The sequence below is a fragment of the Drosophila albomicans genome, chromosome X (genome assembly GCF_009650485.2).
Source record: "Drosophila albomicans strain 15112-1751.03 chromosome X, ASM965048v2, whole genome shotgun sequence".
NCBI lineage: Eukaryota > Metazoa > Arthropoda > Insecta > Diptera > Drosophilidae > Drosophila > Drosophila albomicans.
In genome coordinates, this window is record NC_047627.2 from 30,378,106 (window position 1) to 30,396,598 (window position 18,493).

General features: G+C 40.1%; 4 protein-coding genes across 5 annotated transcripts in view; 1 reads left to right on the top strand and 3 right to left on the bottom strand.

Annotated features, from left to right (window-relative positions):
- Positions 1–26: 26 nt before the first annotated feature.
- Positions 27–489, bottom strand: LOC127566381 (uncharacterized). Its single transcript, XM_052008454.1, has one exon. It carries the CDS (start codon positions 487–489, stop codon positions 31–33), a length of 459 nt encoding a protein of 152 aa, XP_051864414.1. The 3' UTR covers positions 27–30.
- Positions 490–1,672: 1,183 nt separating this feature from the next.
- On the bottom strand, positions 1,673–3,593 carry LOC117577528 (uncharacterized). The gene is made up of 3 exons (XM_034262366.2): positions 3,022–3,593; positions 2,234–2,960; positions 1,673–2,171 (listed from the first exon to the last, which is right to left on the bottom strand). The coding sequence occupies exons 1-3, from the start codon at positions 3,413–3,415 to the stop codon at positions 1,925–1,927; spliced, it is 1,368 nt and encodes a 455-aa protein (XP_034118257.1). The 5' UTR covers positions 3,416–3,593; the 3' UTR covers positions 1,673–1,924.
- A 663-nt stretch (positions 3,594–4,256) lies between these two features.
- The window catches only part of LOC117574853 (serine/threonine-protein kinase minibrain), a 30,730-nt gene continuing 16,493 nt past the window's right edge, over positions 4,257–18,493 (top strand). The window contains exons 1-4 of one of the 2 annotated variants that reach the window (XM_052008520.1): positions 4,850–5,196; positions 5,836–5,961; positions 15,000–16,310; positions 16,376–16,452. In XM_052008520.1, the coding sequence (XP_051864480.1) occupies positions 16,395–16,452 (58 nt within the window). In that variant the 5' untranslated portion in view covers positions 4,850–5,196; positions 5,836–5,961; positions 15,000–16,310; positions 16,376–16,394. Of the gene's footprint in view, positions 4,388–4,849; positions 5,197–5,835; positions 5,962–14,999; positions 16,453–18,493 lie in introns of those variants that run through there. The other variant, XM_034258870.2, reaches the window with a different exon arrangement.
- Positions 8,411–9,592, bottom strand: LOC117565539 (uncharacterized). Its single transcript, XM_034244687.2, has 2 exons — positions 9,512–9,592; positions 8,411–9,378 (listed from the first exon to the last, which is right to left on the bottom strand). Exon 2 carries the CDS (start codon positions 9,333–9,335, stop codon positions 8,565–8,567), a length of 771 nt encoding a protein of 256 aa, XP_034100578.1. The 5' UTR covers positions 9,336–9,378; positions 9,512–9,592; the 3' UTR covers positions 8,411–8,564.

Consider the following 18,493-nt stretch of genomic DNA (forward strand, 5'->3'; position numbering starts at 1 on the left):
AATTATGTGTATATTATTTTAGAATGAATGTCAATCTCTGCACGCAGTGTTGTACATTAACTCGAAGCTGGGAAGCTTTGCCACTGCTGCTGCTGTTTTTGCCACTCTTCGTGCCACATTGGTGCAACGCAGCTGATTGTGGTACTCGCAGGGCGTGGCATAGGTGATCGGTTGGCCATTGCGGAGCACACAAACTGGACGATAATAACGTGGACAGCTGTACTCACAGCTGTTGGCATCCTCACCAATGGCTTCGATGTTGTCGCCACGCTTCACCTCAAGTTCCTCCTCCTCTCCCTCTCCCTGATCATCATCATCATCATCGCCGTCGTAGCCATCAGATTCATCGAACTGTTCCTCGATGCTTCTGGGCTGGAAATAAATATCCTCGCTCCCAGCCGACGCATAGCTAACAGCCTGCTCTTTTGCCTTGGCTGTCGCTGTAAAAGCCAGTAATCCAATCAACACCAATGTCAAAGTCTGACGCATGTTTGCACTCTAAACTCCTAAGCTCCAATTGACGTCCCCTTTATATATAGAGACATGGCTCTCTTCTTTCTTCTTTTTTTTGCGGCCAACAGTTGTGCAAATACCCAAATAAAAACAAAACACTTTCGTCGTTGTCTTCGGCTCTCTCCTGCTCTCTAAATTTCTGTGTTGTTGGCCATATGTCACCAGAAATGTTGGCGTCATACGCAATTCAACAAAATGTGAATCAAGGTCAATCAGCTGCCCTCACTTTTCACTCCTCCAACTACAACTCCCAACTTGGAACTCAACTATAGCTTGACATTGCTGATAACACTAAATACCCTTGCCCTACCTGACGTAAGCGGGCATAACCCTGTCGTGATTTCGCTTGGCGCACGTGAAATTTGGCAACGTCGCACTTTGATGATGCGGCAAGTACTTGCAATAATTGCTTCCTTCGAGCTTAAATCGAATGAATCAAATTAATTAACTTGTTCGCTCTGGCTGATCTTACTGATGTAAGGTATTATAAGATATTAAGCGTATTTAAATTATACCAAAATATAGCTTGAAATAAATAAATGTTTTTCTATAAATTAAACAACAACATAATTGTTGTAGTATTTAATACTAGATTTTATATAGCAAATAAATAAAAAAATCTTTAAGTTAAACTCAAGTATTAATAGAAAACAAAACCAAGAATAAAATAATGAATTTTATTAAATTTGTGTCATAAAAGACACAAGTCAAGCTCCAAGTATCAATGTAAAAGAGAGACTAAGAAATATTTAATTTCAATGGTATCATAACAAAAGAATATAAGATAAGAACAAAAAAAAAAGGAAGAGAAAGAAAATAAAAAAGAAAAGAAAAAATTAAGGAAACGAAAAGAACATAAAAAAAAAGAAAAAGAATAAAAAAAGAGAAAAAAAATAATTTAAAAAAGAAAAAACAAATATTTATTAAAAGAATATCAGAAGTCAAATTTGTTTTATTATAAACATCTCAAAAACAAAATTATTTTTTTAAATAAAGTTAAATGAATACTGAGCCTTGCTTTTTTTAATACATGAAATTGGAGTAAAATAATAAATCTAAAAAGTATGGTAAGTGTATTTGAAATTCGCTGTTGCTACCCAAAAAAAACTTCTGCGAGCTGCTTATCAATTGCGCAAAAAAAGAAACTACAAAATTTAAATAATTGTTTACAAATTGCCACAGATTACTGACGGCTTTTTATAGACTTTAACAATTGTATATATATATATAGGAAATTACATTTCATTTAGATTATAATAGTATATAAAATATATTGCAATATTGTGCCATTCTTCATAATAGTAATTAGATGCATCACAAGTTTCTAAGTTTCCACAAAATATAGGAATGAAGGCAGTCGGGGTAATCAAACGTCTCTGATAATATTGGCACGTCGGATTTTAGATTAAGATTAAATCCAATCGAGATATCCCTGCTCATAAGCATGACGCACCATGGCAAACATGCGATGATTGGCCTCGTCACCGGCTATATCGATCGACAGCTGATGGAACTCCGGCCCATGCATGTCCGTCTCAAAGAGCTTCGAGAGACGATCGCAATCGGCCTCGTTGCCCAACAACCAAGGCAAAAAGTGCAAACAGATCATGACGCCATAGAACGCATATCGTTTGAAATGCGCTTCAAAGTGTTCAAAGCTGCAAAACCAGAGAGAGAGTAGATTAGATGATTTGGTAATGTTTCTGAGAGTTCGTTCAACCTGTAATCGTTGAGCAGCTGCTCAAGCTGCTCCTCGCTAAGCGAATCCTTGTTGCGCTGCAACACCAACTCCAGCGTTTCGTGCATCTTCTTGTGATACAAACGCAAAAGATGCGGAAAGATCGTTTCACGCTCCTCCGGTGGCGTATTCATGTACAACGTAAAGCTCAAATCAATGGCCGTTGTGCTGTAGCGCAACTCCTGGAAATCGATCATCTTGATGTTGTCAACCTTGCCGCCTTCATCCTCGCGGAACAGAACATTATTGCGATTGAAATCGCCATGCAAGAATGTGCTAAAATTGCTCGACTGAGAATCAGTGCGAATGTGCTCCAAAATCTCAGTTGGCTGCTCAAAGTATCTTGAGCGCAGCTGTTCCAGCTTTGCGGCGAATTTCACATCATTCTCCCCGTCCGACTGCAGCAGTTCCTCCCGGCAACGATCGTAGAAGCCATAAAAGCGATCAAATGCCGCACGATAAAGAACTGCGAAGAGATTCGCTTCGTCCGGCTTGGACACAAACGACAAATCAACCACTCCGGCACGCAGGCGTTGATGCACCTGCGGTTGCAGGATGCGTATCGCATAGCCGAGCGCATGATAAGGACCCAGGACACCGAACATGGCGTCCAACTGATCGTGGCGTAGCGTCAGACGCGGACCAAGTGCATAGCCAGCGGGCTTCAGATGCTGCAATGCCAACACAGCCTCACGCTCCTCGCTCAAGCCTGCAAGAGAAGTAAAAAAAGATGGATGATGAAATGTATGATGTAATTTCTGGCGACTCACCCTCAATGATGCCAAACTGGGCGCGATAATTGCGCGGCACAAACTCCTCCACCAGCGTTGTGTTGAGATGGCTGCTGCGCAACAGTTGCTCGTAGGCGGGCAGGATCTCGGCATAGAGGAAGATCTCGTTGGCGAACTGAACGTACGCCTTGCTCGACTCACGGAACGTCTTTTCACCCTTCATGAACTTGACAAGGACAAGCTCTTGCTTCACGCGACTGTCGTCGATCTGCAGATCGAGTTCGACGGTGTAAACCGCTGACATGAAGCCATCGAGACCGGTGGAGCATTGAACGCGATGGGCGATCAAAGTGGTATCCTTGCCAAAGTATTTGGAGATATCGTAGACGAGATGGCGCTCAATGAAGTCCAATTGCTGCTGGGGCGTTGACATCTTGTTACTGTTCTTGTGCGTACTTTGTTCACTATGCGAATGATTGAGTTACGCACAAGGCGATCTCTTTCATCAGCTTCAATTAAGGCTTCAATTATCTAAAGTACACGTAGGTGACTGTTATCGAAACCGATTGGGGCAGCCAATTAACCGGTTTAAATACACACAATTGTCTTTGTTTGTTTGTTGCACCATCGTTATCATTATCGATAGCATTACAATTGGTGATTGCCTATCGAACTGCCTCCACTCTCTGCATTCGCCCATAAGTTGCAGCCGGTAATTCAATAATTTTCTAAATTAAACTTGTAACTTCCATAAACAATAATTCACTATTGTATTTATTTAATGCATATTCATTATCTACTTTTGTCGTGCATATTTGATAATTCATCCGTTTCATTCGATTGTGCAGCTGCATCGATAGTTGACACCCACCCAGTCAGTGTGACCACTAACAAATATTAAAAGATGCAGTATCTTTTGGTATGTTTTCAACATCGTACTGCTGTCACTTACCAATCTTCATTTCACCTCTATTCGTAGAAAAAAACAAGGACTCTCGTTTTTCGTATTTAAATTAATATATTGCTTACCACATTTTTCATTTACTCGACGACTCATACAAATAAATTATCAAATCAGTCACTAAAAAAAATTATTATATATAAGCATCATTGGCATTATTAATTGCTAGCATTTTCAAAAAGCGGCGCCCGACCCAAACAAAAAGTGTAACCAGCCAAGTGTTACGCAAGTGTTATACTTGGTATATTTCAGAAACTGCACTTGTGGTCACACTGCCACCCAGTACTGGTAAACAAATATTGGCAATTGCCAGCCCTGCTCTCTGGCTGGAGTAATAAATAAAAAACTCGAATTTGTTTCAAAACGCAAACGCTCGGAAACTAAAATAATGTTTATTTCAATTAGCACTTCACGATAACGCAATTGTTTATCTACAAACGGGAGGTTCGTTGTCGGGTGTGCTCAGTGTTGTCAGACAGCTTGTGATTTTTAAATAACGCATAGAAGATGCAAAGCATATATCTATATATATATGTACATATGTGGAAAGAAGCAGCAGGCAGACTGGCGTTAAAAATCTTAAGCCAAGCTCTTAAGTAGCGCTTAATAAAGCAAATTTGAATTGACAAAATTATGTAGGTTTGTTAGTGGTGACCTCTAATAAACGAATAAATAATACAAAACCAAAACAAGTATATGAAACTCGTAATAAAAATGCATTTACAGCATGTCTGTCTCCAATAATGTGTGTGGGTGTGTGTATGCAAGCAAACGAACAGTTTCCAACACTTCCCACGATTGAGTGAGTGCGTGTTGTAGCACTTATCAGCACTGCTTCGCTTGCAGTATTTTATGTGTATTTTGCACGTTGCTGGTATTTTGGTATTTTGTATTTCTCTTCATTTTCGTTTTGCTCTTTGGTCCGTTCAGACGTGAGTTGAGCGCGCGCGTTTTTCGTCGTCGTCCCGTCGTCGTCGTTGATTTTTCGTGGTTTCTCTCGTCGCCCGTTATTTATTATTATTATTATGTGTGTGGTGGCAACAAATATCAAAATATGAAAGCTATACAATACAATACAACAGCAACAACACAAGCAAGCAGTACAAACAGAATGTACATCATATGTAGCTTGCTTTAACTACTAACAAAACGCTCTTTGCTGCCTACTGTGTTTTTTTTCATTTTTTTTTTGTTGCCCGTCGTTTTTTCTTGCGCATGGTTCCAACAAACGCTGCAGCAGCAGCAGTAAAAAGGTTGGTGAAAATATTATAGACGACGTCGTCGTCGGCCCGTTCTCGTTATCGGCTGCCGTCGCGTTTGTGTGTGTGTGCATTATTTTTTGTTATTGTGTTGCGGTATTTTCTCCTCTTCTATGTTTTTTTTTTTTAACTAAAACTAAAGTTTGCTGTTCACAAAAAAGTGCATTTAGTTATCGGAAAAGCAATCGAAAAATAACAATAATGGAATTGTCTGTGAGCATTTCTTTTTCCTTTTGCTTTGCGCCTCCTCCGCTGTTGCGACGCGCTCTTTTGAAAGCCGCAGCGTCGTCGCTGCTGCTGCTGTCGCCTTCGCTGTCTGTGTATGCGTGCGACAGCATTTTTTTTCTGTTTTTTTTTTTCTTTTTGTATGTGCTAAAGTTTATTGTTGAATATGTTTTAATGTCTCGCCCGCTCTCTCTTGCTGCTTTTGTATGAATTTATATATGTACATTTTAAAAACGTTTTCAGCGTGAAAAGCAACAAAAACAAAATCCAAGTGTATACACACACACACATACAAACATACATATGCCTGCATGTGTGTGCGTGTGTTGGTAAGCAGAAGGAGAAGCAGCGCAGCAGCAGCATCGCCGTTTGCTTCCAAGTGAAACATGTTTTTAATATTACCCACAGCAACAACAACAATAATAATTCAACAGCAACAACAACGTTAATTGCAAATAAAGAGCAGCTGCAACAACAACAGCAAAAGCATAAACAGCATTGACAACAACAACGACAACAATCATCAGTCAAAATGTAAGTGCTGCCTTTTATTAATACATGTATGTATGTTTGTGTGTGTGTTGCGTCTCATCAGCAGCATCAAATTTGTTTGGTTATGTTGAATTGGCGATGCCGCTCTGCTGCTGGCGTCAACGCAACGTCGCTGCCGGCGTTGCCACTGTGTTACATTTTGCGCGCATACGGTGGCAGCGCTGTCACCATCACTGCTGCTGCTGCTTGCTTTATGTATTGGTCCACAAACATATTGGATTTGTTGCCGGCATTTTTCTCTCGCTCTCTCTACCTCTCTGCGTGTACCTATGTGTGTGTGTGTGTGTGTGCAATTCTTTTTTCTGTTTCTGATTGGAACGAAGGCATGTGGTTTTTGCTTGCGGTCTGTAAATGAGTGAGCGTCTGTTTGCATGCATGTGTGTGTGTGTGTGTGCACGCCAGGTAACAGCGCATCAGAAACACACACACAAACACAGACACACGCACACACAATGCTGGCAAAAGGCAAACAAGAATTAAATAAAAAAGCCATTGACGCCATCAGAACGAACGAGCGAACGAATAGAGAGAGGGGGCAGCAGCGCTGCTGCAGCGGCTGACGAACGAGCAGCGCGTCATTGAAGTTGAAACAGCAAAACATACACATGAATATAAAAATATACACATACATATGTACATATATATAGAAGTATAGGTAGACGGCCGTGTACAGCTACAACTACAACACAGCCAGGCAGGCTGGCGCTCTCATTCTGCTCTCTCACTCACTCTCCCTTTGCCAGCGACGACGTCGACGACGTGTTGTCTGCACAAAGAGTAAGTTAACGACGCTGCTTTTATTTCTATTTGTCGTTACTCTTGTTGTTGTTTTTGCACGCATGCATAAATGCTAATTGAAATTATAACTAAATTGTTTAATTGAGAAACACACACATAAACAAAGAGAGCCAGCCAGACATATGTTTGCCCATGATAAGAGAGCAAAGAGCGTGCGTTGTTTCTCTCTCGTGTGCTCAGTATTTTGCAGACTGCATTTTAATTACAGTTTGTGTGTTGTTCACCAAGAACAACAACAACAGCAGCAGACACAAGGGATTCGTTTTCTGAGAGAGGGAGAGAGAGTGAGCGAGCGCGCGCAAGGTACAAGTGTGCGCGCAATAATATTTTGCTCTCTCTCGCATTGCTCGCGAGCTCAAAGCAAAAGTTTTCAACAACGTTGCCGGCGGCAGCGGCAGCAACAGCAGCAGAATAGCCACCTCTCGTTCTCTCGCTCTCCCCGTTAAGTCCTCGGACTTCTGCTTCAGCCAACTGCAGTCAATGTGCAGTCCGCATGGTCGTCAACAGCTGGACAGTAGAGGGCGCCAGCAGCAGCAGCTGTTTGGCAATTGGTCACATTGAACAAATGTTGCGATGCGAGATGCGTTTGTTCAGTTGCGTTGGGTCATTGCCTCTGCTTCTTCTTCTGCTTCTGCCCTTGCACTCATGGTGTTTGTCTCGTGACTCGTGCTTCGTGCTTCGTGACTTTTACTCCTTCCTCTTGCGTTTTATTTGCCCTTGCATTTTCGGTTTGTTTATGTCGTTAGTTGTTATTTGTTATTGCTTCTGCCTGCCTGCCTGTTTGACTGACAATTTTTCACTGGAAATACGCTCACGCATTTTAGCGGAATAATGCAAAACGATACTTTTCCACATAAACAACACGAAAAACAAACAAACGCAACTAAGATGCATAAGAAAGAGTCGTAGCAAAAAAAAAAAAAATAATGTAGAGTAAACGCTAAAAGCATTCACCACAAACAGGTGCAACAACAGTTCCACATTTCCAATACAAATTTCAAACAAGAGAAAGAGAGAGAGAGAGCGTAAAAGATATTAATCTACTGACATTGATCGCATCAATTTTAAATGTTTGCATTAATACAAATACGACTAGAAAGATGCTTTTGTGGCAGAAAGTTTAATCTTAATTCGAACGAAGAAAAAAACAGATTAAAAATAGTATACTTAATTAACATTATATGTTATGTAGCAAGTTTTTGAATATTGCTAATTCCAAGAGGGAATTCTTTTAGCGAGTAAAAAAAAGAATTAAAATTATATTCAAGTATCGAGGTTGTTGGGGTTAGTCGAGCAGTTGGATGATCCAACTTGGATCTTCTGAACTGATTAAGAAATTCAATTTTTGGGTGGATAATTCAGATTATCGGAGATTTTACTCAATGTTTCTTATTAAACACAAAAGTCAACATATTATCTATGAACTTTCGCTCATAAGCACATTGAAGCTTTGAAAGTATTCAATTAATCGAATCCTGAAATTAAAGATTCAGCTTTTTGGTGCTGAAATAAGATTTGGAGAGTTTACCCAACGTTTCTTCTTATTTAACACAAATTTCAATATAAATTTCCCAGTTTTCAGTATATCAACAATAAATTTTCGCTGAAAAACCACATTTTGAAGCTTTGAAATTGAGTAAATACAATTCTTTAATAAGATTATTGGAGAGCTTACTCAATGTTGCTTAATTAACACAAATTTCAATATAAATCAGTTTCACAAATTTTTAAAATATTAACAATGAACTTGCAAAAGCTCAAAAGCACATGGAAGCTTTCTTCTTCACTTAATCGAATCGGTGCTGGATTTGTATGCCATTATTTTGTTGACAACTCCGTTCAGCTGCTGACTCGGCTTTCTGCCTGGCCTCGACAGCAGCACGAGCCGCTTGATAGGCCGCTGCCTTGATCTGATCGCAGCCGCGACGCATGTTATCGATTTGGGATTGGAGGCGATTGTTGCGTCGCTTGGCGGTCGCAAGCATTTGACGCTTCTCATTGCAGCCAGCTTGCAGCAACTTGCCCAAGTTGCCGATGCCGCCACAAATGTTGCGATTGAGCGACTCCCTCAAGTGAGCGAGTCGCTTGATGTGCTCACTCGATGCCTTGATGCCATGCTCGACCTTCTGTCTGTGGCACTCGGTGTGCTGCAGTGAAGTGCGCACTTGGGAGCTAAATGCTTCCGCCGAACGCAGCTCATCGTGCAAGGCGTTGACAAAGGCTCGCTTACAGGTGAGAACCGCTTGCACGGACTTGGAGGCTTGCTTCGCCTTCTCAGCCAACTGCATTTTCACCTGCTTTGAGGCCAAGGCAGCGGCATGCGATTGCTCATCGTTGGCTGCTGTGGCCTCCTGTGCCGCCTTTGCTGCCATCTTTGCAACAACCAAGTCCATGTCCATGTCTGTGGACCTTTCCAAGTTGCATTGTGTTGTCGTTGAGATTGAGACTGAGACGTCGTCGTCGACTTCCTCATCAGTTGCTTCCTCGTCGGACAGCTGTTCCTCAAAGTGCGCTTGTGGCAACAACAGGAATAGAACAATCCAATAAATCCAATTCATATTCAAATGATCTCAAATCGTTTTGAAATTGATTTCCCAGCGTCTCGAAAGGAAATAGTTTATTCAGGGCGAAAACAAACATTTATATCTATTACTTTTTGTACCTTACATATGTCAAATCAATATTAAAGTCTTGCTATTAAAACTTAAATATTGGGGTAAAGTAGAAATATTACCATTTTTATTTAAGAATTTGTGGTTTCCAACATTATTTAGTGTTGAGTATTTATTAGAAGAAAGAATGAATTGAGATTTCAAAGATTGTTCATAATTCTTAATTTTAAATTTGTTATCCATTTTTTATATATAAATTTAAAATATTTCTATTTTAAAATAAAATAAAAATTGTGTAGACATTTTTATGCTTCGTTTCTTTCTTTCATTCAGTTCAAATGTCACATTTGCCTCATGTAAAAACAAAACAAAAACAAGTAAGAAAGCTACAGTCGAGTGTGCTCGACTGTGAGATACCCGCTACCCAGTTTTAATATAGGCAAAATATTGCGGTATCATTTTCAAAATATACCGAATATACTGCAAAAATACTAAAAATATACCAAATGGTATATTTGGTATATCGATATAGTACACCATTCAAAATATACCATATACGGCACAATGTGCCGGATTGTCGGCCAAAGCAACTCAGACCCCTAGTAAGTAGGCGTTTTTGCCCATACAAAAGTATTTCCTTAATAACTTCCACAATTTTTATCTGATCGCAACCAAATAAATACTATAGTAATTATAGTATGTTCCAAAATTCGTAACTCTAGCTTAAAAATTACGCTTGTTATTCGATTTTTTTGATTTGCGGGGGCGGAAGTGGGCGTGGTAAAAATTTGAAACAAACTTGATCTGCGTGCAAACATAACAAATGCTGTCGAAAAAAAATTATAGCTCTATCTCTTATAGTCTCTGAGATCCAGTGTTTCATACGGACAGACACACAGACGGACATGGCTAGATCGTCTCGGCTGTTGACGCTGATCAATAATATATATACTTTATAGGGTCGGAGATGCCTCCTTCTACCTGTTACATACATTTCCTGCCGGCACAAAGTTATAATACCCTTCTACCCTATGGGTAGCGCGTATAAAAATTTTTGGTTTTCTACTTAGAAATATCGAATTTGGGTATATTATTTCAGTCACGCGATATTTTATCGAGGTGAAACCGAAACAGAAAAATTTATAATGAAAATGGGTGCGAAGCTATGCAAATTGCATTACTGATTCTTTAAGATCATTCTTTTTAATTTTTTTGAAGATTTTAATCGCTCATTTATAATTTGGTGATAAAAGTTTGCGTAAAGAAATACTTTTTAGTTTACCCCATGTCATCGAGAACTAATTAAATACCATTCAGCGTACGCAATGTTATCGATAACTGTTACTAAATAAATACTAACTTGCTCCATGTTATCGATGATGCTTGCTTTGGCTTCTGTTCTTGTGCACTGCAATTAACAGGACTTTACGCTGTTAAGTAGCCACTGTTAAATGCAAATGAGATGAATGAATACGCTTAAATACGTGTGAGGGAGAGAGAGAGAAGTATTGCATTTGCACCTGTGCGACGAAGCTCATTGCAGGGCCACTTAAAAGCGCAGATTAGTTAAATGCGTTTTAAATGTGTACAAAATTGTGTATTGGGGCCTTTTGATTTTTATTGCGCAGCAACTGAACGCGATGACGACGCTGCCAAATCGAAATAACAACAACAATACCAAGAAACGCAACGCAGACACGTGAGTCGAGTCTCTTGGTGGGTGGGACAGAGAGGAGACGATGGGGGAGGGGAAGGGGACGTTGGCTAAGGGTTATTTGATCACACGAAATGCATTCAAAACAAAGTTGACAGACACTTTACACGTGCTGCCGCTGTCGCTGCTGGCGTCGCAGTCGACGTCGCAGTTGCTGTCATTGTCGGTGGGTGGCGCTGACTGGAACTGCGCTTTAAAAGCGCCACAACAAATACACAAAGATATGCGCGATGTGTGCGCAAAAGTGTCGCGTCATTGTCGTGGGACGAAGACGACGTCGACGACGATAATGAAGAGGAGGTGAAAGTATTCCGAAAATAAAGAAACGTCATTTCTTTTGTTGTGCTATTATTCTAATCAGCGCAAGCAAGCGAACCAGAGCAACTGATAGCTGAAGAGTGTGAGAGAGAGAAAGGGAGAGAGGGAGAGAACACATGTGAGAGCGCAGACGATTGCATGTGAATGTGTGTGTATAGAATAAACCGAAATAATAACAATAATATAAACAACGTTCTTGCAAAGTCGCAATTGGAATTGGAGAGTCGCGAGTCGGAAATATCTAATTGGAATTTATTCTACGAACTGCACTTGCCGTTGACGTCGACGTCGTCGTCACTGTTGTTGTTGTTGTTATTATTGTTTGCATGATCACTCAACGCAGCCGACTAGCAATTTCAATGCCAGTGTCAAAGCCAAGCGTCGCCGTCGTCATTGATGAACTCACGCACACACATACATACATGCAGAACGTCACACGCACGCATATGCATGTGTAATGAGAATTCTGGCTGCAATATGGCGGCGGCAAAGCTTTGTTTTTGTTAGTGCGAATGTTTCGATAAACACCAGTTATCGATTAGCGATTACAGGGCCAGTTGCTGTTTTCATTTGATGTGTGTTTGCTGTTGTTGCTGCTTCCTCTCCTTCTGTTTTCTGTCGCTTTAATTAATGCTTATTATATTTTTGTGCTATTGCGCTTCGGGGCGCAAAAGCGACAGCGACTTTCTGTGTGTGTGTATGATTTTTTTTTTTTTTTATTGCGCTGACCTTGTGTGTGTTTTGCAAGCAACAGCAGCAGCAAACAGCGGCGACGACGACGACGACAACAAAAGCGCAAACAAAGCTTGCGCGACTCTTTTTCGCTTTGTCGTTTGGCGACTGCGCCGCCGAATTCGTTGCGGCGAAATCGGTCATTGAACTTTGAACCAAACAACAACAACGACAACAACAAAAATAAGAGAATGTATGTGAGTGTATAATAAACGAAGCGAGAATGTAAATTCTGTTGCTGTATGTGTGACTGTCTGTCGGTGTGTCTGTATTTGTATTTGTTTTGTTGCCAGCGGGCATTCCGTTACGCACTTAAGCGCAAGACAGAGACAACAACAATAGAAAGCATCTGCTCTCACTTACTTTGCCCGCCTCACTTCCTCCCTCCCCCCGGTCTTGGCCCTTCGCTTACTCGCCACTTGTGCAATCCCAGGCCATTAAAAAAGTAAAAGAAAATGCTTTCAAAAGCGCAAAAAAAAACCGTTTAATGTTGTTGTTGCTGTAGTTGCTGTCGTTTTTTATTTTGTGGCTAATCAGCGCAAACAGCGCGCACCGAAAACGCCTACAAAGTATTTTTAGTACCAAAAATACAAAAAGAAATGGGAACACACTAACACACAGACAGCACAGACACTCGCACGCATGCACACGTACACAGGAAGGGAGAGCGCGAGTGGGAAAGAGTGAGAAAGCAGCAGCAGCAGCAGCAGCTCGTATAATATTCAATAACCAAAATGTAGTTTTGTTGTTGTCGCCCACATGTTGCGCAAAAGACTTGCTTGCCTATGTGTGTGTGTTTGTGTGTGTGCGAATATTTGATGAATTTAATTTGAATTGATTCAATAAAGAAAAGTATAAAATAGCCCAAATTCTATAATATATGAGCAATAAGAAAGAAGAGCTAAGTAACAACTATTTGGGTCACGCATAACGCGCGCTTCTTCTTCGTCTGCTTTGACTAGAGCATGCGTGCGTTGTTATTGTTGTTGTTGTTGCTGGTGGTGGGTGGCTTGGACAGCCAAAGAGAGCGGAGGAGAGCAAAAGAGTAGGAGAGTAAAGCGAAAGCAGAAGAGCACGCGCTCGCTCACTCTGCGCTGACGTCAAACGGTGCTGGATCGTTAAGTTTTCTGTTTTCTTTTCTTTTCTCTCGACTAATGCACTCGAATAGCAGGAGATGGTGGTTCAATGGTACATTTAGGATAGCGAGGGGGGAAAGGAGCAACGGCCACCCACAAAAAAAAAGAAAAAAAAAAGAAGCAGAGTTGCCAGCTGCGCGTGAAATTTAATTGGCGTCGTTGTTGTCGTTGTCGTTGTGTGGGATTCTGTGCGTGGGGGGCGCTGTTGAATTTTGAATCGCGCCGACCAAAAATAAATTATGATGCATGCAAAAGTTGTTGCTGCCCTGACTAAAAATACGCACACAGACTCAAAGCTCTCTGCTGCTGATTTATGTTTGAATTATACATGCAAACACAAGCTGATTGCTGCGACAGTAGAGTAAATGTTGTGACGTCACAACTGGACTGGACTCGATCTATCGATCGGTCACAAGCAGAACTCGTGCAATTGATAAGCAGCAAACACGACGACGACGACGAGCATACGCACAAAGCAAGTTAGTGTTTAACTGGCTGTGATTTTGATGGATCACTCGAATAGTGTGTTGCATGTTGGCCAGTGTTGTCGATGATGATTATCAGATGCCATTTGAATGTCGTCGCGTCGCCGTGACGCATCCGCCAAATGTTTTTTTCCCCTCCTTGTATTTTTTTTTGCACCGTGTGAATCAGAAACTGAAAGAATCATTCATGGGATGGAGAACTGGTTTGTTTGTTTGTTTCTTATTTTTTTTTAAAGATTGCAATGTAATGTGTGTGTGTGTGTGAGTGAGTAATATGCTTTTCTGCAGAATTGCAACAGTGTGGCAACGCTGGCGCGCATTTGCATGGCAACGGCAAAGCGAAAACAAATGCCAAAATAGTATGTCAGAATAACAACAACAAAGGCAACGGCAACACAGCTTTTAACTGCGACCACTTTCACCACAACAACAGCAACAGCAAAACGTATTTGCCGCTCACTTGCGAGACTGTTTGTATGTATGTGAGCCTGTATGTGTCAGGGGTGCCAGGCCAAGTGAATTGACTGTTCAACTCATTAAAACATTTGTGCGCACACAGCAAACACACATCTAATTATAATAAAAAATAATACTAAAAACTTTCTTTGCTTGGTAACAACACAGAGGGCGCTTAACAGCTGTGACATAGCACAGAGCTTTGAGTCAGGCTTTCTATGCCAGACAAAGTCTGTGTACGCCGCCTCACTCTTGCTGTTTCTCTCTTGCCCTCTCTGTGTATGTTGCAATGACTGAACGTGTGTGTGTGTGTGTGTGCGCGTGGAGCTCAAGCTATACACACACACATACATGTATGTAAACTTGCTCATGGCTCAAGCTGCTAGAACACACATACAAACACACACAGGCGACAGTCACGAACATTTACTGCGACTCACATGCGTCGCGTGTCGTTCGTTCACCTGCCGAGCTCTGAGAGCGCGCGTGCTTGCGAAGATAGATTGAGAGAGAGAGTTCAGTTTACAAAGAGAGCGAACAAGTGTTTGTGTATGTGTGTGTATGAGTTCTTGGAGGCCAGCGAGCGAGAGCAGCGTGTGAGCAGCGCGTGTTTTTCCTTTATTTGGTTTCTTTTGCGCCGCGCAAAATGTTATTGAATTATTGCACTTTGAATACTATACATATGTCTATGTGTGTGTGTGTGTGTCTTTGTTTGTATTGTTTATAAAATGCCCAACTAAGCTTTTCTTTATTCTATTTTTCTTTGCAGCTCTGGACGACGACAACAAATCAAGTAAAACAAAAAAAAAAAAATAATAAAAAGTGTAAAAACCAAAACAACAGCAAGCAACCATCAACTGGAAAATCCATCAACAACAATTGTGTTCAAAAGCTAATAATATAATCATAATAATAATAATCGTGCGTGTAATTTGTGTGTGTTTGGTTAAAATTGGTTTTGCTTCTCGTGAAATGTTTGTTCCCATGCAAAATGTGCACATCAGTACTTTGTATTAAAACTAACAACAACAACCATTTAAGTAATAACCGCAAAAAGATCAACAACAACAACAACAACAGTAATAAACTCACGACCACAACAATAACTTAAGAGGAAATTATAAAGTAGCTTTTTCGGCATCTGGCGGCGGCATTGACCAGCCAACATCAAATTTCTCTCTCTTTCCCTCTCCTGAGAGGCGCTCACATTTCTTAGTGTGTGTGTGCCAGTGAGAGAGAGAACAAGAGCGTCCGCGAGCGAGAGCGAGAAAAGAAGAAAGTGTTGTGTTTGTTTTTGTTTTCGTTTTGGGCGCCCGCGCGCACACACACACACAAGCACGCACACGGATATACGCACATGTGTGTGTGTGTGTAATGGATTTGCATTGTTCTTGCAATGAAACAGATATTATTGTAAAGCAGAGTGCGCGAGTGTGTGTGTAAATAAACGAAGTGAAATGAAATGAAATGCGCAACGTCATCATTGTCATAAAAATTGCACCGAAATTTATTCACATATGAAGAATAATAACAATAACAGCGGCAGCAGGAATGTAACAACAACAACAACAACAGCAGCAACACCAATAACATAACAGTAACAGTAACATAACAGCAACATAACATAGACATACACAACATTCAAAGCAAAAATCCAACAAAAGACTTAAAAAGTGTGTTCATTACTTTAAACAAAAACAAAACAAAAAAGCGAGATCGAGGAAGGATAAAATACATACAATATACACATACATAAATGCGAAAAGCGGATAAGTAAAAAAGTATTTGAGAAATCGAAGAGAAATCCAAAAAATATAATATATATACATCTATATATATATAAATTACATACGCGAACAAACAAACAAAACAAAATCAGTTACCAAATTAACAACGACAAGAAAAAAAACCCCGATTAACTGCTGCAACAACGTTAATTTAATTTGTAATTTCATTACCAAATCAACAAAAAAAAAAAGAAAAGAAAATAAAAACTAAACACATTTACCATTTATGATCAAATAAAACGCAATAAATATAGAAATATAGAGCTATATCTGGATTAACTGGATATATAAGTGTATGTATGTACCTATCATTAGGTATACTACATTCTGCAATTCATCATTATAAACATTAAACCAGCAACAACAACAGCAGCCACATGTATAGATTGGAGGATACGAATAGCGGCGCCGTTATGGATAAGAACAAACAGAAATGTAAGTAATCGATTAACGATATGTAGAGAATACCTTCATAGCATTCAGCTTTTTCTTTGGTACATTGCTTCTTATTAGGATCATTGAGAAAGCAGGAATTTCATTCGCTCACTAAAACAACTAAAATCCCGAAGTTAATAAATGATTTTTATAGCATTCAGCTTTTTTTAGGTACATTGAAATCCTTATGACAGCAGAAAGTTCTTTCACAACATAAACACAAACAAGTGCTGTGCTTTCATAGCATTCAGCTCTTCGTTTGGCTTCAGCTTGTTGTTTCATAGCAGTCAGCATTATTTTTCTTATTGGAATTGATAATGGGGGAATGCTTTGCTAAAAAGCTGAATGTAGCGAAGAAGAAACTTGGAAAAAAGGCATTAACAAGTTTTTTTACTGCATTCTAAAAAAAAAAACAATATTTATTGTGATTAGTATAGTTTTGTAAATGCATTATTCTGCTACAATTTGTGCCAACTTTGAGTTACGTAGCACTCAGTTGTTGCTTGACTGCACCTGTTGCTATCTCACTCGCCGCTGTTATCGTTTTTCGCACCTTTTGCGATTTTGTTTGGTTTTCCTGTCGTGACTAAACCGTCAATATGACGCTTTTCCGTTATAGTGGTTGTTGTTGATGATGATGATGATAATCTAGTGAATTTTTTCCACGAATGCGACGATATCACATGGAGGAGGGAAGAAAAGACAAGAGAGAGAGAGGTCGCTCGGGGGCGCCGTCTGCCCGGCAATTTGTCAAGTGATTGTAAATTCTGAACTGTGCGGCGACAACAATTGCAATCATTCATGGGTCATTCATGTGAGTCACTTACTTGCAATATGACCGACAGAGTGGGGGGGGAAGGGGAAAGTGCGCCGGATGTGTGGTGACAAGTGTCGCTAGTAATCCAGTTTTAGTGATAACATTCTTTAGTTTCCCACATTCGCATTGAGCATCGCAATATTGCACACACACACACACACACTCTTCATCCTTCCTTGCGGCGCATTTTTGCTGCGCTGTGAAAATGTCGTCGCAACTATTTTTGGGCTCAGGCGGAGGTCGCTCGATAGACGCCACAAGGAACTCAAAAGAATTTCAATCATAGCAAAGTTAGAAATTTATCAATAAATTTACAAAGCAGACCAGAGCTTTGCCTAAAGATAAACCCCAAGGAACTAGAAAGAAATTTTGAATCATAGCAAAGCTAAGCAAAGTTAGAAATTTATCAATAAATTTGGAAAGTTGTTACAACATTTCGAAATGCCAAATTTCCCCTAAAGTACTTGATCAACCCTCGTTAAGTTTCCGAAATGAAGAAGCCAACAAAACCGATCGCAGACCAGAGCTTTGCCTAAAAATAAACCACACACACTTCCCTCGGAGAGTGAGAGAGAGAGAAGAAGAGGAAGAGGACAAGGGAAAGAGGGAGTCTTCCAAATTTGCAATAATAACTGTAACTGAGGCAATGCGTCGCCCCACTTGCTTCTCCCTTCCGTTCATCTGCAGTGTTGCCAATATAGCTATTTTCTAACCAGATTCGGCTCTCAATTTAGCAGGAGACTTTTATTATTGGCTATTTCACAAAAATAATTAGCTATTTTAAATAATTTGTAACACGAATTGTGTATTTTTAATACTAAAATACTATTTACCCTTTGTAGTATTTGGGATTTTCCTAACAACGTTTCGGGATCGCAATGCTACCATCTCTATATTCAAATTAACTGATTTTTGTGGTGATCGTTTGCGAAAAAACTGACTCAAATGTATTAACAAAACAAGTAAGAAAGTTACAGTCGAGTGTGCTCGACTGTGAGATACCCGCTACCCACTTTTAATAAAGGCAAAATATTGCGGTATCATTTTCAAAATATACCGAAAATACTAAAAAAAAATACTATACTGGTATATCTATATAGTACGCCATTCAAAATATACCATAGACGGCACAATGTGCCAGATTGTTGGCCAAAGCAACTAAGACCCCTAGTAAGTAGGCGTTTTTTCCCATACAAAAGTATTTCTTTAATAAGTTCCACAATT